The sequence below is a fragment of the Littorina saxatilis genome, linkage group LG6 (assembly GCF_037325665.1).
Source record: "Littorina saxatilis isolate snail1 linkage group LG6, US_GU_Lsax_2.0, whole genome shotgun sequence".
In the NCBI taxonomy this organism is placed as follows: Eukaryota; Metazoa; Mollusca; class Gastropoda; order Littorinimorpha; family Littorinidae; genus Littorina; species Littorina saxatilis.
Genome location: NC_090250.1, coordinates 50,342,920 through 50,365,740, shown reverse-complemented (window position 1 = coordinate 50,365,740; position 22,821 = coordinate 50,342,920). Strand labels below are relative to the sequence as shown.

At 39.9% G+C, this 22,821-nt stretch overlaps 1 protein-coding gene across 3 annotated transcripts; it reads left to right on the top strand.

The window, feature by feature from the left end:
- The first annotated feature begins 1,373 nt into the window (after positions 1-1,373).
- Positions 1,374-21,614, top strand: LOC138969463 (motile sperm domain-containing protein 2-like). 3 transcript variants are annotated; one of them, XM_070342253.1, is made up of 16 exons: positions 1,374-1,435; positions 1,526-1,580; positions 3,533-3,691; positions 4,346-4,432; positions 5,373-5,527; positions 5,950-6,010; positions 6,377-6,415; positions 8,899-9,023; positions 9,701-9,781; positions 10,249-10,332; positions 11,935-12,129; positions 12,343-12,439; positions 13,900-14,017; positions 15,034-15,211; positions 17,651-17,686; positions 19,692-21,614. In XM_070342253.1, exons 1-16 carry the CDS (start codon positions 1,430-1,432, stop codon positions 19,884-19,886), a joined length of 1,671 nt encoding a protein of 556 aa, XP_070198354.1. In that variant the 5' UTR covers positions 1,374-1,429; the 3' UTR covers positions 19,887-21,614. The 3 variants fall into 3 exon arrangements, with proteins under 3 accessions (XP_070198354.1, XP_070198353.1, XP_070198355.1); XM_070342252.1 differs by having other exon boundaries at positions 17,624-17,686; XM_070342254.1 differs by lacking the exon at positions 17,651-17,686.
- Positions 21,615-22,821: the final 1,207 nt, after the last annotated feature.

Here is a 22,821-nt window from a genome sequence, read left to right as displayed (position 1 = left end):
CAAAGACATTTATCGAAAAAATGAAAAAAACATCCGGGGATATCATTCCCAGGAACTCTCATCTAAAATTTCATAAAGATCGGTCCAGTAGTTTACTCTGAATCGCTCTACACACACACACGCGCAGACAGACACACACACACACACATACATACACACACACACACACACACACACACACACACACACACACACACACACACACACACACACACACACACACACATACACCACGACCCTCGTCTCGATTCCCCCTCTATGTTAAAACATTTAGTCAAAACTTGCCTAAATGTAACAAGTCGCGTAAGGCGAAATTACTACATTTAGTCAAGCTGTGGAACTCACAGAATGAAACTGAACGCACAGATTTCTTTTTTTTAAATGACCGTAGTCCCTCGCAAGTCAGCCTAGTGCAAAAGGGACGAGCCTGTTTAGCACGCTTTACTGTACCTCTCTTCGTTTTAACTTTCTGAGCGTGTTTTTAATCCAAACATATCATATCTATATGTTTTTGGAATCAGGAACCGACAAGGAATAAGATGAAATTGTTTATAAAACGATTTCGGAAATTTAATTTTAATCATAATTTTTATATTTTTAATTTTCAGAGCTTGTTTTTAATCCGAATATAACATATTTATATTTTTTTGGAATCAGAACATGATAAAGAATAAAATAAAAGTAATTTTGGATCGTTTTATAAAAAAATAATTTTAAGTACAATTTTCAGATTTTTAATGACCAATGTCATTAATTATTTTTTAAGCCTCCATGCTGAAATGCAATACCGAAGTCCGGCCTTCGTCGAAGATTGCTTAGCCAGAATTTCAATCAATTTCCTTTGAAAAATGAAGGCGGTGTGACAGTGCCGCCTCAATTTTTACAAAAAACCGGATATGACGTCATAAAGGACATTTATCGAAAAAATGAAAAAAAATCTGGGGATATCATACCCAGGAACTCTCATGTAAAATTTCATAAAGATCGGTCCAGTAGTTTACTCTGAATCGCTCTACACACACACACACACACGCACAGACACACACACACACACACACACACACACACACACACACACACACACACACACACACACACACACACACACACACATACACCACGACCCTCGTCTCGATTCCCCCTCTATGTAAAAACATTTAGTCAAAACTTGACTAAATGTAAAAAGGCAATTTTCAAGGTAATATTTTATGTTCTCTCAATTATACTCTCGATCTCTTGCTTCCTTTTATTTCTATCGCGACCTGTTTTATGTGTTTCGTACATTTCAAATTGTTTTTGTCCGTTTCCGCATTACGGTGCACGGGAAGCAACTCCACTTGAATACCATGAGGAAAGACTTGCGAGTGCTTTCCCTTGGAAGCAATGATGGACCGGATGTCACCCAAACCGTTTAGAAAGTTGACAAATCATGGGGGTAAGTCGGCTTGTTTTCGCTGCGCTAGTCGCGTTTTCTGTTCTATACCAGCCGGACCTGGTTGCTAACTTTGATTTCATTTGATTGCAGGTTAGTGATGCGGAAATCAAATATGTGAGGGAAAACTTCGAGAAGAAATATGCAGGTACCGTTACAAATTGATATCTTTTTAGTTCGCTTGAAATCGAATACAAAGTTCACGTGATGCACTGTTTCTTCGCTGTAGAGGTGGTTGACAGCAATCTGTCAACTGTTTGTGATCGTTGTCATTGTAAATGTTATGAGGTCCCGATACATACGCATGAGCATAAACTTCCTTTTTTTTTCAAGGCACACGCCAGCACAAAGTGATTTCTCTGCAATGTACAAAGTAAAGCTGGACTATTTATAAATTATAGTATTTATAGAATTTGACTTGAAAGTTTTGAGAAGTGGGGTTACTTAGTGTGTCTGAGTGTGTGTGCGGGGGGGGGGGGGGGGGGGGGGATTGCAGGTGTTGGGTTAAAGTGCCTGTATTTGCACTTTTAGTTTTTATGACAAGTACTACCCTGACAATATGATGACCAAAAAACTGCAAGGTCAAGAACAATCAAATTCAATTACAGATTAACCTATTGTCTATCCGTCCTAAGTTATCACCCCCTACCCCCCACCCCCCTACCTCTTTTGGTCTGTGAAATTTGAAGTTAAAACATAGTTTGTTCCACAGTTCGTTCCTAGGTTAGTTGGATCGGTGATTAGATTTAGAATATTTTTTTTTTTTGTGGGGGGGGGGGGGGGGGGGGGGATTTTTACATTTAGTCAAGTTTTGACTAAATGTTTTAACATAGAGGGGGAATCGAGACGAGGGTCGTGGTGTATATGTGTGTGTGTGTGTGTGTGTGTGTGTCTGCGTGTGTGTGTGTAGAGCGATTCAGAGTAAACTACTGGACCGATCTTTATGAAATTTTACATGAGAGTTCCTGGGTATGATATCCCCAGATGTTTTTTTCATTTTTTCGATAAATGTCTTTTATGACGTCATATCTGGCTTTTTGTAAAAGTTGAGGCGGCACTGTCACACCTTCATTTTTCAATGAAATTGATTGAAATTTTGGCCAAGCAATCTTCGACGAAGGCCGGACTTCAGTATTGCATTTCAGCATTGAGGCTTATTAAGGCCTAAAAAAAAAATAGGTGTGGTTACGGTAACCCGACCTACCCTATTTTTAGGGGCCGATCCTATAACTTTTTATTACATTCGTCAAAAAATAAAAAATAAAATAAAAAAAAACGAGTGCAAAAAACGCAATGAAAGCGAAAGCGCCCGTGTCGCACACTTATTTCCCTGTCAAGTAGGTTTAATTTGTACACATTAGAAAAAAAAGTAAAAAAAAAAAAAAAGTGATTGCCTACCTACCTACCCTATTTTTTTTGGCTATGTTACCGTAACCACACCTATTTTTTTTTTTGGCCTAATCAATGACTTTGGTCATTAAAAATCTGAAAATTGTAATTGAAAATATTTTTGTATAAAACGATCCAAAATTACTTTTATTTTATTCTTCATCATGTTCTGATTCCAAAAACATATAAATATGTTATATTCGGATTAAAAACAAGTTCTGAAAATTAAAAATATAAAAATTATGATTAAAATTAAATTTCCGAAATCGTTTTAAAAACAATTTCATCTTATTCCTTGTCGGTTCCTGATTCCAAAGCATATAGATATGGTATGTTTGGATTAAAAACAGGCTCAGAAAGTTAAAACGAAGAGAGGTACAGTAAAGCGTGCTATGCAGCACAGCGCAACCGCTACCGCGCTAAACAGGCTCATCACTTTCACTGCCTTTTGCACTAGTGGCGGACAACGGTCATTGTGAAAAAATGCAGTGCGTTCAGTTTCATTCTGTGAGTTCCACAGCTTGACTAAATGTAGTAATTTCGCCTTACGCGACTTGTTGTTCATGCAGTTGTTGCATTACTGTAAGCAATTTTTTTATTTTTTTATTTTTTTTTAATGTTTAAAACAAACGTTTCGTAATTCTAGCAGAATTTGTACACATTTCTTTGTATGTCTAGCTGAGCTTCAGTTTTATCATGTTTCTGTTAAAGACAAAATCTCCAGTGATACTTACGATGAACGAGACCTCAGGCGACTGCGTACCGACAATGTCTACGCCACCACATTCATCCGCGGTCCAGATCGCTTGGATGAGGGGGTGGATCTTGTGCATGAGTCTCTGCGCTTTAGAAAAGAGTACGGTGTAAATGGTAAGCACAAGTGGATACCGGTGCTAACAATAGTGACATGATTGGCCCGCATGCTTGGTCATATTTGAGAAAACTTCCAGAGAATTTGGCTGTATAAAACAAATTCAATTTGAATGTTGCCTTCTAACCTTTGTTGTGGGATTTGTTCACACAAATTTTGACCTTTATTTTTTAGAGTGTTTTCAAAGGACTTTTTGTAACTGTGTGCCCATGACTTGTTCAAATTGTTGACAGTGAATTTGATGCAACTGTCATCAGTGTATAGAATGATTATATATTTGGCAGCATTACAACCTATACTGCAATTATTTTCTGTTTCATACAGAAATGTATATATAGTTTCTCAGAATTCTATAATTCTGTCCATCTTTGGCTGATATGTCAGAGGGTCGGGTAGCTGAGTTAGGTGATCCTCGGGTCATGGGTACGAATCTAGGCTGGATTAAACATGTATCAGTCAAAATCCTGCCCACAAACATGCAATTGTTGTGTCAAAAAAAATCACGCATGTCAAAACTATTGGTCATTTGACCTAAATGGAGTTGGAACAAGGCGTCAGATCAAAAAAGTATGTATAAATGTCTGAAGAATGATGCCTGGGAAGTAGGCTGATAAGTGAAATTTTATGGTGACTTTTTTTTCCCCTCATTGCAGATCTGACAGAAGACAGTTTTGATCAATGGGTGTGGGACAAGCGGGCGTTGTTCTTGCACAACAGAACCAATACTGGACACAAAATTTGTGAGTGGCTATGTGCCGATTCTCAGCAATATGATCCCAATAACTTTCTTCCACACTCATTGTAGTTATTTTATTGAACACAGGTTTAAAAAATAAACAAATATGTTAAGCTCTGCATTTTAGGGTATTCTTTTGAATTTGCAAGTACAGTATGACCAACATTTTTGGAAGATGTCTGTTTCAATCAAAGGATGCATGTTCCAAATTATCCTGAACTCAGGTCAAAAATGAGTTACTTCCCTTCGGGTCTCATTCTATCCCTGACAGGATGCCTTGGTTTTCCTTGTCTGGAGAGGAAATCGATTTTTTACATATATTTAGATCTTTTCGTAATGTGTTATGGATATAAGCAGATTCGCGATCGTCGATAATGATTTTTCATGGTGTTGTGTATTTTTTAAATTACAAAGGAATTAATATGTAAGACAGTTTCAAGCGAGCTATCTTTCGCGGATGTATGTACTGTGCAAACAACTCTAAAGTGTCACGTGATAATCAACTTTGGCTCCGGTGCGCGCCGGTGCAGACGATTTTTTCTGTAACCAGTTGAGAGTGATGCAACCATATATCACGGTCTCCTTCTGACAGCAGTCTCAAAATTTCGACTTATTTTGACCTTATAACTGTGAAGAACAGAACGGAGATCACTGTCGAAGTCGGCCAATCTGCAATCATTTTCGTCTCGCGAACACTGATCTTAAATTTAGATCAGTGCTCGCGAAAAACATATGGGAGATAACTCTGTATTCTTGTTTTGATAGATTCACGCAATAATTTAGCATGCTGTCAGAGAGAAACTGGCGATAGCCGTGGAGCGATGATTATCAGAATGGTTCCAAATATTAAGTTAGTGTTGTGATGATTTTGAAACTGGGCACGGCCCATTGCTGGGTTTTGTTGTAACACTGTGCTGATTAAAGTTTTGTTTTTATCTTTGAAGTATATGTTCGTGTCAAAGAACACAAGAAGGATGCATCAAAGATTCTTGAAGTGAAGAAGTTTTTCATCTTCTGGTTGGAGATGTCCTTCCGAGCAGATCCACTGGAAAAGGTTGTGACCTTCTTTGACATGAGTGAAGCTGGCCTTAGCAATCTGGTAATTATTTGTGTGTGTGAGTCACTCTGTGTGTGTGTGTGGGGGGAGGGGAGGGGGGGGGGGCAGAGAAATAAGATTGCTTGGTACTAAAGTTTCAATGTGAATTTTTTTTCCTTCTGTCTTATTCAAATTGTATGGTAATTTCTTACTTTGGTAGGTTTGTTTTCTTTCAAGAATTGTAATTGACAGTGCTTGTCAAAAAGATAAGAAAGAAGAAGCATAATTAATGGTCACAAATGGTTTGTCATTCCTGTAGAACTGACTGAATGGGCTCACATTTCTTTATTTTATCTTTGCTAAACTCAGTTGAAAGGAAAAAATTAATGTGTGTGCAAACTTGAGTGTATGTTGCACTTACATGTAAGTGGATTCACATGCAGTCCCAAATTGAAGTTTTAATTGGATGTGTTTCTTTTCCGCAGGATATGGAGTTCATCAGATTTATCCTCACGTGTTTCAAGTTGTATTACCCCACATTCCTTGGTGAGCTGATTTCATATTTAGCTTGTAAATAAACTGCTTTTCACTTGTAATTATGATAATTAGATTAAAAGCTTCATCTTGTGATTTCCCATCTTTTGACATAGCCAGAGGCAAGTGGGAGATACAAATTATTCATGAGTGCTTTAATCATTACAGAACATGCATGGCACATTTGCATAACATTTACACAGTTGTGTTCTTTGAGGAATATTCAGAATGCGTAAGTACATGCCTGTGTGTACAAATGTTCTCATAAAACACACATAAGCACAAGCACACACACACACACACAATGCAGGCAGACATACGCACAGACACACACATAAATGCTGACACGTTATTGAAAAAGCTTTATTTGTGTTGCAGAAAAGTTGCTGATCTATGAAATGCCATGGATTTTCAATGGTATGTTTGAGTCCACCCAAGACACCATTCACTTCTGACTGCTTTTCAGTTTACTGAAATTGACTGGGTCACAGATTTAGAAAGCTGATTAGACAGACAGGAACAATCAGTTTTCTATATCTGTGACCCGATCAAGAAAACCTTTATGTTAAGTTTTTCGTCTTCGACTGGCGTCTATAAGATACATAGAAAAAAATATCTTGACCCCCAAAACGGATTTTTTTCTATTTTGTAAGGAGATAGAGTGATAAATAGAGAGGGTGTGTGTGGGGAAGGATGGGACATTTCTGACAAATATACTTTTAACATACTATAAACTGTCGTCTATACTAACATGTACAGTAAAACCTCCCACTAACGACCTTGAAAATGTCCAGAAAAATCGGTCGTAAAAAGGAGGGGTCTTTATTGGGAGTTTGGGAGGTAATTTTTTCACAGGGGCGGAAACTGTTGGGCAGTTCAGTCTTGAAAGTTGTGTCCGTTATCCTATTTTTGTTCCCATTTGATGTGCATATGGATAAGCAGGATGTACGTGCATACATCAGCGCACACACGGGCAGACATAACACACACATACACACACACTCACACACATACATACACGTACGCGCGCGCGCGCGGTCTCATAGCTAAAACGAAGTGATTGACCCCAGGTAAGAAGGTCAGTGTATGTAACCTGGGACAGGAAGGGTTTCCTCTCAGACATCAAAGGAATCCGTCCCATAGGTAAAACTTGCTCATTGGCTCATTGACTCGAGGTCTCAGTTGGTGAGCACACACTCACAGAATACGTACGTACTTTCCGGGTCATAAGGCGCGACTTTTTTCCTCGAGTTCGACCCCTGCGTCTTGTATAACGAAGCGCCTAATCCGTGTATGAAATACGAAAAAAATCAAAGAGACCGCTTGAGTACCAGTCAAACAACTTGTGATAATGCATGTTTCAGCTACTAGGTACTGCCCTGCCTTTGATCTGGCCGCACACACAGATTTCCACTCTGTTAAACTCGTCACTGACCCCGGTGCAGGAAGTGTTTCCTCTCTCAGATATGACAGGGGAACCACCTCTCATGGCAAAAACTGGGTCATTGACCCCTGGGGAGAAGGTCGTGTCTATAAACAAGGCCACCCAGCTATCACAATGCCTTTGATCTGGCCGCACACACAGAGTACACATATTTTCACTCAGTTAATTCCCAACCCTTCGCATCCCCTTTCTCCCCCCCCTCCCCTCCTACTTCAAGGGCAGTCCTTCAATTGCGACAGCAATAGGTGAGAAGATGACAGCCGTAGGCTACTGGACTTGCACGCACTACTGACTACAGACTACCACCCCTGACTCTTGATGCGTGACTAATGGCGTGTGTTCCGCGTGTGCTGCGTAATTACGAACTTTGACACTCACTGGCTAAAAGGTCAAAGTCGTTATTGACCCTAAGTTGGTAGGTCGGTCGTCGGAAAAAGGAGGGCGTCGTTCTTGGGAGGTTAGTTACAGTATGAAAGGCATCTGTGCCGAGAAATTCGGTGGGCAAAAGGAGGGGGTCGTTGTTGGGAGAGGTCGTTACGGGGGGTCCCACTGTACAATATGCGCACCATCTGATACATTAGGCCTAAAAAAAAAAATAGGTGTGGTTACGGTAACCCGACCTACCCTATTTTTAGGGGCCGACCCTATAACTTTTTATTACATTTGTCAAAAAAACCACCAAAAAAACCGAGTGCAGAAAACGCAATGAAAGCGAAATCGCCCGAGTCGCACACTTATTTCCCTGTCAAGTAGGTTTAATTTGTACACATTAGAAAAAAAAGTTTTAAAAAAAAAAGTGATTGCCTACCTTCCTACCCTATTTTTTGGGGCTATGTTACCGTAACCACACCTATTTTTTGGGGGGCCTTATGAAAACCAAGGTACGTAAGGGGAGTTAATGTTAATAAAGTCTAATGCATGCATGATGTGGGTCACAGTGAGTGTTATACAGCTATGCCCCAAGAGGAGTTAATGTTAATAAAGTCTAATGCATGCATGTTGTGGGTCACAGTGAGTGTTATACAGCTATGCCCCAAGAGGAGTTAATGTTAATAAAGTCTAATGCATGCATGTTGTGGGTCACAGTGAGTGTTATACAGCTATGCCCCAAGAGGAGTTAATGTTAATAAAGTCTAATGCATGCATGTTGTGGGTCACAGTGAGTGTTACACAGCTATGCCCCAAGAGGAGTTATTGTTGATAAAGTCTAATGCATGCATGTTGTGGGTCACAGTGAGTGTTATACAGCTATGCCCCAAGAGGAGTTATTGTTGATAAAGTCTAATGCATGCATGTTGTGGGTCACAGTGAGTGTTATACAGCTATGCCCCAAGAGGAGTTATTGTTGATAAAGTCTAATGCATGCATGTTGTGGGTCACAGTGAGTGTTACACAGCTATGCCCCAAGAGGAGTTATTGTTGATAAAGTCTAATGTATGCATGTTGTGGTGCACAGCGGCGTGGAGGGTGATCAAGACATGGTTGAGTCAGGAGGCTCTGGCCAGGATCAAATTTGCCACAAAGTCCGACATCCAGTCCTACATCGACAAAGACCAACTGTTTGAACACATGGGGGGAACTGTGAGTCTGCAAAATGATTTCTATCAAAACCAGTGTTGTTCGCAGGCTTTAGTTTTTAGTCTTTAGTTTTTAACATATACTTTTTTTATCTGAAGCGTTGGTCTGACCCCGGGCTGGTCGACAGTTAGTTGTGACATGTAGGAGATCTTCTGCGACTATCAGTTTTCCTACAGCAGTGGAACCCCCTTGTAGGACCTCCAAATATGAGAGAAAATCAGCTCTTAAAAGGGAGAGAGTCTTAAAATGGAGGTACATTTACACACATTATGAACAGACAATCTGAAAAATGAAGGTCTTAAAATGGAGGTATTACACACATTATGAACAGACAATCTGAAAAATGAAGGTCTTAAAAAGGAGGAAGTCTTAAATTGAGGGGTCTTAAAAGGGGGGTTCCACTGTACACGGACAAAGCCAGGGAATTTGGACGTATATATATATATATTTTCAATCCAGGTCCAACTGACCTTTTGTCGTCGGAGACTGGGAACAACATTGTTGGTGTTGCATTGTAAGTTAAAGTGTTGTCTTTTGCTGGTATTTGCATTTATGCTCTGTACATGTTGATAGATTTAACGGTAATACTGTACACGTAAAAACACAAGTGTACGTTAAAGTTATAACCCATGAGCGAAGAAGACGAAGACTACATTGTGTTGTGTTTTGTGTTTGTGCAGGCAAAACTGGACGAGGTAGAGTATCGACCCACGGGGGGAGGAGATTCTGCTATGTTCAGCGACACGTCAGATGGACGACGGGTATGCTTCTTGTCCTTATTGATGTAATGACAATCCCCCCCCCCCCCCCCCTTGTTCTTTTCCAGACAGCCCATATTTGGAGAAAGACAAGTCTAAAATTAAGACATTGAATGTATGAACAGAAAATCTGAGAAATCGGGATCTGAAATGGGGGAGGGGTGTCAAAGGAGGGGTCTGTGTCTGTGTGTCTCTGTCTGTGTGTGTGTGTGTGTGTGTGTGTGTCTGTGTGTGTGTGTGTGTATGAATGTGTGTGTGTATGAATGTGTGTGTGTGTGTCTGTGTGTGTGAATGTGTGTGTGTAAGATAGCATGCACACTAGTTGCTGCCCTCAGTAAGTCTTTTGGGACAGATTGTGTACTTGTTTATGACCACTGAAAGTTTTCTTTCTCTCAAGAAGAGTTGGCTTTGTTTGGGGTCTCCTTTGAGTAACTATGAAATTGATTTGAATCTCTCAGTTTATTTTTCAGGTGACATTTTCTGACAGTTCTGATGTTGATGGCAGTGCACACACACCGACACTAGCAACTTCTCCCAATGCAAACAATAATGCTGTAAGGTTTTGTTTCATAGTCTTAATCTCATTCATAGTTTGTTTCATAGTCTCAATCTCATGCATAGTTTGTTTCATAGTCTCAATCTCATGCATAGTTTGTTTCATAATCTCAATCTCATGCATAGTTTGTTTCATAGTCTCAATCTCATGCATAGTTTGTTTCATAGTCTCAATCTCATGCATAGTTTGTTTCATAGTCTCAATCTCACGCATAGTTTGTTTCATAGTCTCAATCCCATGCATAGTGTGTTTCATAGTCTCAATCTCATGCATAGTTTGTTTCATAGTCTCAATCTCATGCATAGTTTGTTTCATAGTCTCAATCTCATGCATAGTTTGTTTCATAGTCTCAATCTCATGCATAGTTTGTTTCATAGTCTCAATCTCATGCATAGTTTGTTTCATAGTCTCAATCTCATGCATAGTTTGTTTCATAGTCTCAATCTCATGCATAGTTTGTTTCATAGTCTCAATCTCATGCATAGTTTGTTTCATAGTCTCAATCTCATGCATAGTTTGTTTCATAGTCTCAATCTCATGCATAGTTTGTTTCATAGTCTCAATCTCATGCATAGTTTGTTTCATAGTCTCAATCTCATGCATATTTTGTTAAGAAGACTTTTGAGAATGGTGTTGTGTAAAAGTACAGTACCTGCTTGTCAGTTGATTCGGTTTCCGTTTGCTTTTGCAAGAGCTAATCTGTTATTGATTTCTCTTTGGTGATGGTGGCAATGAATGTTTAGGTTAAGTTTTTGTGTGCGCACATTCTTCAGGTTCAGTGAACTCTGGTTGTGGACGTCAGGGGAAAGCTAGAGTTTAGATTACTGTAGGCAGACTATCACAGTAAGCAAGCTGGGAGTGACAACTTTGTGAATGTTAGGGTATTCAACATATTTTAACCAGGGATTGCATAATTTGCAGTAAAATTATGTAAATACCTGAAATGCAAAATGAAATTGACAACTGGTCAAAGCTGCTAGTTGATATTTTGCTTGACAAATTTCTTTCCCAAAAAATAATGCTGTGATCACTTTGACTTGATATCACTGGTTTCCTTGAAGATTGACTAGTTTCTGAACAAATGCTAAAAAAACAAGAAATTCCTTCGAGGTAGGAAAAACACCCCCGTTGGTCAAAGGGAAATAACCATTCTCACTGCACCCATTCTCACTGCCACCAACTGAGAAGGTTATTTCCCTTTGACCATGAATATGTTTCTCTATAAGTCCTTGTAGAATCTTAATCCACCAATAACTCCCTAACCGTGTGTTTGACTGGTCCCAATTTTTGTAAGGACCGTCTCAGGAATGTATAGAACCTGTTCACCAAGTTTGGTGACAATCGGTCCGTTCATTCTTGAGATCTATATGCGAACACAAACACACAAACAAACAAACAAACACATCGACCGAAACCTATACACACCCCTATACCGGGGGTGTAAAAATGATGTTTTGAAAAATGGCTAGCTGATGTTAACCATAACTCAACTGATCCTTCTGCTGCTGCTGCTGCATTTGTCCCTCATAAACCCACATACTACCTCCACACAAGAGTTGGAGAGAATTTTACTTTACGATTCTCTGGTGTGTTTGTGTAGTCACACCGGGTCACATCACCGAAATCATCTCGTCGCGACCGCAACGCCTCAGCGTCAGAGAGCGGACACTTCACTGGACGACTACTGACCATCAGCCCTGCTGACGAGTTGACCTTTGTGGCGGACGAGAGCGGCAAGGAACCGTATGATGTCATCACGCTGACCAACACACTCATGCATCCTATCGCCTTCAAAGTGAGTGGGCTTCAAAGTTTTGTGTGTTTTGTAAACATTGACCAACACACTCATGTTTCTGAAAATATTGCCTTCAAAATGAATGGCTTTCTGTTTTGTGAGCATTGACCAAAACTCTCATGAATTCTTTCACCTTCAAAATGAGAAGAAAAATCTAGGCAGCAAGATAGCTAGGTGATTTTGTTTTCTCTCAAACCTTATTTCTTTGTGCAGGTGAAGACAACGGCTCCAGAGAAATACAGGGTACGGCCCAGCACAGGCGTTGTGAAGCCTGGTGAAGCCTTTGAGGTCTACGTCTACCTGCTGCCAGGTAATTTCTCTACTTTCCTTGTGTTCAGCTGAGTTTGGTGGCATAGACATTCAGTGACAAGCTAGGTATACCTTGCTGACAATTTTCTCATGAAAAAGGGAACATGACCTCGTTTGAAAAAAATCTTCACAAAATCTGAGAAAATCAGGTTTTAAAAAGGAGGGAGTCTTTAATGGAGGTAAATGTACACAGGTTATGAACAGAAAGTCTGAGAAAAAGGGTCTTGAAGGAGAGGGAGTCTTAACCCCTTCACTGCCACAGTATAACAGTCTTAACCCCTTCACTGCCACAGTATAACAGTCTTAACCCCTTCGCTGCCACAGTATAACACCATTTTGGTATTGCTGTGTGCCGGGGCAAAATTTTGCTTTCTTCCGTAGGTTCACTAATCTGTTCACTGCCCGATCATTTATTGAGATATCTCTTAGATCTTTGGCATGTGTTTTGCTTATACCCTTGGCTATTATGTGATGACATGATCATTGGACTTTGTTTGTGATTGTTATAGTAAAAATTGATATAATGACCATTTTTGTCAAAAATTACAGTTTTCGGACTTAAAACCACACAAAACACTGCCAAAACTGGTGTCAAACATCAGGTACTCACATTACAGCCCATAAAAGTATTCTTTTGTGTGGTAATCCATAAATCACTTCTTGTAGAGCTTCCAGAGCACTGTATCGCTTGAAAACAGGTCTACGAGTTGAGGTCCGACTTTCGGCCGCCATTGTGAATTCTATCTATGGTTCTACACTTCTAACAAAGTTTTCAACACGTGGTACTAACTTATCCGAACGGTCAATGGGAAAGAACTGTGTTTAGAACCCCATACAAGAACTTGGACAGTGGTTACCTCCCATTTAGTTTTCAGAAATGTCCTGAAATGTTGCTGACGCAAATTCCCCGTACTAGGTACGGTTATGGGCGTACGGCAAACTGAAAATGACCACGTACCTAGTACGGGGTGGGCAGTGAAGGGGTTAAATGTTGGAGTCTTAAAAGGGGGGTTACACTGTATATATTATGACTTTATATGTCTGCATTGTATGTATCGTTATGCGTGAATCTTGTTGCTCCTAGCTTTTTACTGGAAGGAGACAAGCTGAATGCGCGGTTCTGGTGAGGTTATGCCCCCTCTTTCTTTCGGCTGGTAACTGGCACCACCTCGCGGCAAGATCACACGAGAAAGGAAAAAAAACTTGCATTGGTCACAAATAGCATATCGGTTTGGTAACAGTTCGTGTGTAAGTCGTGCATTTTATACGGTAAACAGACAGTGGTCAGTTCTGGTGAGGTTATGCCCCTTCTTTCTTTTGGCTGGTAACTGGCGCCACCTCGCGGCAAGATCACAGGAGTTGTCTCACGTAATCACCCCAAAAGTGCTCATTTCCTAACAGTGGGATAAGAGAGTAATAAAAATGAATGGGCATTGATGCATGTCGGTTGCCGTGTTTCAGGGTACATGAACACAGTGGAGCGAGACAAGTTCCTGGTGATGGCTATGGAGGTGACGGGTGACACGTACGACGTGTCTCTGTGGAAAACAGCACCCAAGGACTCCATTATGGAGCACAGGTCAGTGGCTAGGACTAGTTTTGACTCGCCTCAGTAGTGAGCTGTTTCGAATAGCCCCTTTATTGCAGGAATGTTTGGTAACATCTCAAAACTGGTTTTAAACTCTTTTTACCTTCCATTAACTAGCATTTCTTGTTTTGTTTTTATTTTGAGCAATGTTACACCATTATCATTTTCTTGGAGCTAGAGTGGCAGATAATTTCTGTGTTTCTAGTTATGGGGCTCATTTGGACTCCGCTACACAGACTTTGAAAAGTGTGGTTGCAAAAAAAAAAAAGAAAAAAAAGTAAAACAATAAAACTAAATGGCACACAAACATTATCAGTTTTTCAGATCCAGTGACAGGCAAATGTCAGTTTGCTAGATCTGAGAGTGAGATGGTGAGACACATTAATTTGTAAAGTTGTTCATAGTTCCTCTGTCAGTTATACTAATAGCACACTGATAGGAGTGTAGCTGTGCAGCTCACAGCCTTCGTTTTGCGTTTTTGTTGCAGCTGAGTGTATTTACAGTTCAAAAATCCTCCTATGGTAGTAAAACAAACCCAAAACTACCCAACGACGACATCTGTGAAGCTCGACAGTTTCTTGTTCACGCGAGTGCATAAATTAACCTAGTTATTACATGGTGTTTGGTCGGAGTTCGATTCAACTGAGTGATTCCGGCCTCCATTTTGTTTTACACAAACTCATGATGACGTCTGACATAGTTTGCTAGTGACATGTCTTTTTGTGCATGATGTGGTGATCTACCTGATCTAAATTTAGATCCAAAAATAGGCCAAGACCAGCCGGGTCCGATTACGAAATTAATTCGTAAAAAAATCGCAGTTCTTGACTCTTTGGGTGCAAGTCAATGAAACTTGGTAGTTCTTCTAACGGATAGCTGCCTGAGGTATGACTAAAAGCCCCAGGGTCTCCGTGCACCTGGATTTGACAAGTTCAGTACCTTTAAGAGTTTTCATTAGCAAATAGTGTGTATAAGCCTGTCTCCAACAGCATGGTTGTACTTTGCAGAATGCGCTGTGTGGCCTCTAACAACGTGGATTTCAACGTCAACCTGGCACCAGAGGGGGGCATGTCAAGGACACATGCGTCGGCACGCGGGGGATACAAAGGAGGGGGTATCGGGCAGCAAGCAGCTATGGCTGCCTCCCAGGCAAAGTCCTTCCTCATGGGCAAGTTGGACACCCAGGTGAGAGATGATATAGAGAGAGATAGTTATGATAGAGATAGTTATGCTGGAGATGATAGAGAGTTATGCTGGAGATGGTCGAGTTATGCTGGAGATAGAGTTGTGTTGGAAATGATAGAGAGAGTTGTGCTGGAGATAGAGAGATTTGTGTTGGAGATGATAGAGTTATCATGGAGATGACTAACAGAGTTGTGCTGGGGATGATAGAGTTATGCAGGAGATGGTAGAGAGAGTTAAGCTAGAGATGGTAAAAATAGTTATGCTGGAAATGATAAAGATAGTTATGCTGGAGAATATAGTTATTCTGGAGATGGTAGAGAGAGTTAGGCTGGAGATGGTTGAGAACAGTGTTATGCTGAAGGCAATAGAAAGCGGGTCATACTGCACATGTATAACAGAGTGAGAGTGGGATGTGCTCCTCACCATAGAAGAAGAGAGAGTTATGCTGGAGATATAGAGAGAGATAGGCTGGATGTAAATGAGAAAGAGTTATGCTGGAGGTATTAGGGAGATAAAAAGTTATGCAGGAGATGATACAGACTTAGTTATGCTGGAGATGATGCAGACTTAGTTATGCAGGAGATGATACAGACTTAGTTATGCAGGAGATGATACAGACTTAGTTATGCAAGAGATGATACAGACTTAGTTATGCTGGAGATGATACAGACTTAGTTATGCTGGAGATGATACAGACTTAGTTATGCTGGAGATGATACAGACTTAGTTATGCAGGAGATGATACAGACTTAGTTATGCAGGAGATGATACAGACTTAGTTATGCTGGAGATGATACAGACTTAGTTATGCTGGAGATGATACAGACTTAGTTATGCTGGAGATGATACAGACTTAGTTATGCAGGAGATGATACAGACTTAGTTATGCTGGAGATGATACAGACTTAGTTATGCAGGAGATGATACAGACTTAGTTATGCAGGAGATGATACAGACTTAGTTATGCTGGAGATGATACAGACTTAGTTATGCTGGAGATGATACAGGCTTAGTTATGCAGGAGATGATACAGGCTTAGTTATGCAGGAGATGATACAGACTTAGTTATGCTGGAGATGATACAGACTTAGTTATGCTGGAGATAATACAGACTTAGTTATGCTGGAGATGATACAGCCTTAGTTATGCTGGAGATGATACAGACTTAGTTATGCAGGAGATGATACAGACTTAGTTATGCAGGAGATGATACAGACTTAGTTATGCAGGAGATGATACAGACTTAGTTATGCTGGAGATGATACAGACTTAGTTATGCTGGAGATGATACAGACTTAGTTATGCAGGAGATGATACAGACTTAGTTATGCAGGAGATGATACAGACTTAGTTATGCTGGAGATGATACAGACTTAGTTATGCTGGAGATGATACAGGCTTAGTTATGCAGGAGATGATACAGGCTTAGTTATGCAGGAGATGATACAGACTTAGTTATGCTGGAGATGATACAGGCTTAGTTATGCAGGAGATGATACAGGCTTAGTTATGCTGGAGATGATACAGACTTAGTTATGCTGGAGATGATACAGACTTAGTTATGCTGGAGATGATACAGACTTAGTTATGCTGGAGATGATACAGGCTTAGTTATGCTGGAGATGATACAGGCTTAGTTATGCAGGAGATGATACAGGCTTAGTTATGCTGGAGATGATACAGACTTAGTTATGCTGGAGATGATACAGACTTAGTTATGCTGGAGATGATACAGGCTTAGTTATGCTGGAGATGATACAGACTTAGTTATGCTGGAGATGATACAGACTTAGTTATGCTGGAGATGATACAGGCTTAGTTATGCTGGAGATGATACAGGCTTAGTTATGCTGGAGATGATACAGACTTAGTTATGCTGGAGATGATACAGGCTTAGTTATGCTGGAGATGATACAGGCTTAGTTATGCTGGAGATGATACAGACTTAGTTATGCAGGAGATGATACAGACTTAGTTATGCTGGAGATGATACAGACTTAACTTAGTTATGCTGGAGATGATACAGGCTTAGTTATGCAGGAGATGATACAGACTTAGTTATGCTGGAGATGATACAGACTTAGTTATGCTGGAGATGATACAGACTTAGTTATGCAGGAGATGATACAGACTTAGTGATGCAGGAGATGATACAGACTTAGTTATGCAGGAGATGAGAGAAAGAGAAAGAAAATCATGGTGGAGATGATATATATAGAGAATGTTATGGAGATGATATATATAGAGAATGTTATGGAGATGATATATAGATAGAGTTATGCTGGAGATAATAGATATAGCGAGAGTTATGCAGGAGATGATAGATAGTTTGGCGAGAGTTATGCAGGAGATGATAGATAGTTTGAGCACGTGTTTTATGAATTGTATGGCTGACTGACTCAAGATGTGTAGAATGTGGCTGTTTCATATTCCCGCCAGCAATTACACCATCCCTTTAAGCGTCCAATGAGTCCTGTGAGCAGCTTTCAGTATTCTAGTTGTGTTTTGTTCACTCATGTTCCATTGCATGCTTTGTTCACTCATGTTCCATTGCATGCTTTGTTCACTCATGTTCCATTGCATGCTTTTTCAATTCAAGTTTGAAGATTGCACACTTGTTGGAACTAATGTAACTAATGTTCTTCCTATGCCGGTAATCCCATGGCTATTTTCCAAAGCTGAGCATTGCGGTCCATGTATGATTCCTGTTTCTTGTAGAAACCAGTCACTCTGTTATGCCAAGAAATCTAACCCAAGTCTCAAAGACAATCATAGAATAATATTGTTCATCTGAGCAACAAAGGGACGCAAGCACTCTAAATACATACGAGAGAGTTATACGGAACCAATCTCCTGGCACCTGAGAGAATACCAAGTGCCTGGTCCCAAATTAAGCCCTTGGAAGTGACTTACCGTGCTGAAAGTAGAGTGACCGTTAGTAATCCACTCAATGGGACTTTGAACCTCACACTTGGCTAATTCCGGTTATTGCCATTCCAAGAATTGAAATGAACAATCCATTTTCATCATAAATAGTGTTTGTCAAGTAAAATCTGGTCATCCAAGATATCAACCAGGACCATGCAATTATGGATTTCATGTTCAGTATTTTTTTCATTTTTAGCTGTAAAATGTTGGACATTTCTGGTCAGCACTGATCCATTTTGTTAGCGCTTTACTCTAAGTTCAAGATGAGCACGTTGTTCTTAGTTTAGAGCAATGTTTTGTTCCATCTGCACTTTCCTTTTCTTTTTATCTGAGCATTGCAGTGTCTTTTTGTTCTTCGCTAATTTGTTGTACATATTTCCTTTGTCAGTTACGCATAATATTTCTTGTTTTATTTTATTTTTGTTTGTGTAAGTGCTGATTCAAATTACTAACACATGTGTAATCCTTCATCTTCTTCTTCTTCGTTCATGGGCTTTTACTCCCACGTTCACTCATGTCTTTAGCACCAGTGGATTTTTACATGTATGACCATTTTTACCCGGCCATTCAGGAAGCATACGCCGATTTCGGGGGAGGCATGCTGGGTATTTTTGTGTTTGTATAACCCACCGAACTCTGACTCTGAGCGCCGATTCTCAATGGGTATTACCAAATATTGGTTGAAGTTTGCAGATCATGACAAATGCGAGCTTTAGCAAGAAGCTTTTTCATGACTGTAAAGTTCTCAAACTCATGTTACACAGCTACAGCTCAGCAAGCAAGCCCATGTTTAAAAGCGTGCACTGCGAACACTGGAAACAATCATCAGTCAGTCCACACTGATTTGAAAGATATTTGGTACTTTCCAAGTCTGTCACATTATTTCTGTTTGCAGTTACGTGTGATGTTGCTGGGATTTTTTTTTTTTTTTGAAAGGGGGGGGGGGGGGGGGGGGAGAGAATTGTTGGCGATTTTTAGAAGTTTTATGCTTTCCTGGGCACCTTTGCCCCGTTTTGAAAAAGTTCCGCAATTCTGATGAAATAACAGGACAGTTTGGGGCAATTTGATAAATGTTTGGTGTTTTTTGGACAGCCGGCACCAAACCACATTCCTGTTGGCAATTTTTAGAAGTTTTATGCTTTCCTTGGCACCTTTGCCCCGTTTTTAAAAAGTTTCGCAATTCTGATGAAATAACAGGACAGTTTGGGGCAATTTGATAAATGTTTGGTGTTTTTTCGACAGCCGGCACCAAACCACATTCCTGTTGTCTCAATCATCAGAGCAATCTAGATGTAGTGCAGCAACACATTGCTTTAATGCAGCACAAGCTCTATTCACATTTTGCATTGCAATCTAGATGTAGTGCAGCAACACATTGCTTTAATGCAGCACAAGCTATATTCACATTTTGCATTGCAATCTAGATGTAGTGCAGCAACACATTGCTTTAATGCAGCACAAGCTATATTCACATTTTGCATTGCAATCTAGATGTAGTGCAGCAAAACATTGCTTAATGCAGCACAAGCTATATTCACATTTTGCATTGCAGATGGAAATGCTGATCGAGAGCAACAACCAGTTGCGACGTCGCATGGGCTACCTCATCATCTCTCACGTCGTCTTTTTCATCTTAACGCTGCTTTTTTTCGGGGCCTTCTTCTGTCTGGGCGAGGATCTCTTCTCCTCCTACCTGTACTTTCCCTTTGGCTACTGTGTCTCCAACTCTTGGAGTCGCAGGTGCTGACAAACAGCTGGCACGGTCAGCGAGGGACCAACTTGGTTATGAGGTCGCCAGAACCGTCGTTCTTCCCTGTCATTGTCGGTATTATTGTGAGCACAATTTTTGACGGGAGGCCGGTATGCTTTTAGATACATTGTAGTATTGTAGTATTGTAGTGCCTTTCATAGAATTGTCCTTTCATTTTATTTCATTCTTTGTTCGTCCATAACAGTTCAAGGTAGATGAATTAGGTTCTCCCAAATGTTTTTGTTTGTTATGTTTTTTTAAATTAGTTTTGCAATCTGTCAGATAAATAACTACAATTTGTAGAAAAATTGGTTGAAATAAATTTATTTTGAAATTATGAGGCATTTGACTGAAAACTGTGCTTTATTGTTTTATATTTGCAAAACATCTTATTGTGTTTCTTTCTAAGTTGGCTTTTGTTCAAGTTTCTTGAAATGCTAGACAAGTATAGTGGTGGCAGCTTTCCTTCCAACTCATAATTTGTGCTCACAAAAATGCTGAACAAATGATGACACCATTTTGGTGTCAGGCTGATTCAAATGAGTTCAGAATTCGTAGTGGAGTGAAGTGAATTTGACATTGAGGAAAACGAATTGCAGGCATTGTGGAAATATCTTTCAGCAAGTGTTTAAGCTTTAGCTTTGCCTGTGGTGACTACTTTCTTATACCTGTTTAATGATACATTCCTCCCTTGGAGGCCCTTCATGTATATCACCGTAGCTCCTTCCAGGTGGACCATCCTTCCGCTTTGTAATTTGTTTGTTTGTTTGTTTGTTTGTTTGCTTAACGCCCAGCCGACGCTTCCGCTTTGTAATAAAGCATCTATTGCTGAATTAATGTTGCAGATTGACGGAAGTGTCAGTTTTGAGATTAATTCAGTTTAAAAAATGTCAGAAAAAGTGAGGGTGTTGAGTTTGGGTTTGTGGAAGGATGCTCTTATTTCATGAAAAATCCTGGACGGATCAATAATTAAGTGGTTAGCGTGATTGTTTTTATAGGAATAAAGATCATCTTTAAAAAGTGCTAGTAGATGTTGGTATTCAATCAAAATTCCATGACACTTGAGGGTTGTTTCAAAAGTGTGTGAAACCAGTCCCAAGACTTTTGACTTTAGACTGTGATGACTGACACAATGACACAGACTGGACTGTTCAACTGTCATTGTTTGGTTGTTTAGTGTGTAATGATTTAAATATTTGTGAACTTGTGGTTGTACAGTCTTTGATGTAAATGCCAGTCTAGACCGAATGTGTCAGTGTTGACTATGGATGTGAATGAAGAGTGTTGATTTGTACGGAAAATTGTTTGTTTTCTCTGCCTGGTTGAACCAGATTGTGATAAAGAATGTACAAGCGGTATGATTATGATTTGTATATTCTGGTGTACGTCTGTAACAATTTTATATTCTGATGTACATCTTTAATAAACAATCTTTTTGTAACAAAAAGAATTATCTTTGTTTGATAAATATCTATTGCTGATTGTAATGGGTGTATTTGTCATCAGAAGAATGTATATGGTGAGAGGATGCATGTTTTGAGTGTGTGATAATTATTTCCTTTGTTCAGTAATTTGAAAGTGCAATTATAGAGATGATCTGTTCACAAAATAACAGTTGCACTGAAGGAAATAACACTCAATCGCAGAATAATAGTTTGTCACATGTGCAACAGCTGTGATTAGATTTCTATGTTTCATATATGATTAAAGAAGAAAGAACATTAAGATTTTGTGTTTGTGATCGAGATTCTAATTCTGGATTTAATGTGTGTGAAAGAATTGTTTTGATCTACTCCCAACACTTTTTTCTGCACAATCTATTTTTGATGGATTTTTTGTTGCGGTTTCTTTTGTGTCTGTGGGTGAAGGATTTGTATGTTCCTCACTGTTCAGGAGATGTTTTACATCAGTCAGGGTAATCTTCATCACAGTTCCAGATCACAGTCGGAAGGGATGGGGGGGGGGGGGGGGGGGGGGGGGGGTGTCATGGCCGGGATTCCTAAGAGTAAGGAATCTAAAACTGTTGTTCAAATTTTCACCACTGTTGAATCATCACTGGATCAATTTTACATTTATATGTCAAATCAGTAGTAGAGTAGATCGAGGGGTGATGTAATGGTGTGTGTGCATTGTTTCTGTCTTTGTTTAATTATGTCTGTCAGCCTTGTTTGTCCAGTGTTTTGAATCAATTTATTTTATTTTATTGTATGACATATATATATATCAGACATGGGACTGGTCCGAATTTTATCGGAATTCCGATATTTTCCTTAGCTCACAGACCATTCTTGAGATCTATGCAAATTCGTTGAGAAAAAAAAAAGGGGGGGCGGGGGGTGGTGGTATGAACCGTTCAGCTGAAGCTGTCTGCGTCTTAAGTCAGTGCATTCGCACCCCAGCACTTGCGTGAACCCATAGCAGTATCATGGGTCGCGTTTGATTGGCTGTCGATCTCCGACGATTATCGCCAAGGCCTAATTATTCACCGATGGCGGTTTGCGGGTTGTTTTGATTGGCTGCCGATCTCCAAACGCCGAAGGTGAAAAAGGTAGCATCATGGCGTCTGGATTCCGTATTGTTTTGTCGGCTGTGGAAGCTCTTACGATCGACGACCAAAGTGTGAAAAACAAGTGGAAAGCCAACTGGCTGTCGCAAGAAGTGACTGTCATTATCACAACAAGAAAGAAAGGCGCCAGCTCATTGGCGACAGTATCGCCAAGATATCCATTCCCGGTCAGGCCGTGTGCACGTGGTGCGACAACGGCCACTGCGTGGTGAAATACGGACTTGGTGGAAAATTTTTGTTGGTTCTGAAAGTTTTCAAGTAAGTTTTGTGTGTGTGTGATTGTTATAAATTACACTTTTGTTTAAAATGCTAGAACATATTATTCTTGTGATTTTTATAGCTTTTTAAAAAGGCATGATCTAATTT

Excerpts from the sequence above, each read along its gene's own strand:
- LOC138969463 (XM_070342252.1), top strand. Across the intron at positions 4,433-5,372 it reads CAATACTGGACACAAAATTT|TATATGTTCGTGTCAAAGAA; the intron begins GTGAGTGGCTAT and ends TTATCTTTGAAG. Across the intron at positions 6,011-6,376 it reads GTATTACCCCACATTCCTTG|AAAAGTTGCTGATCTATGAA; the intron begins GTGAGCTGATTT and ends TTTGTGTTGCAG.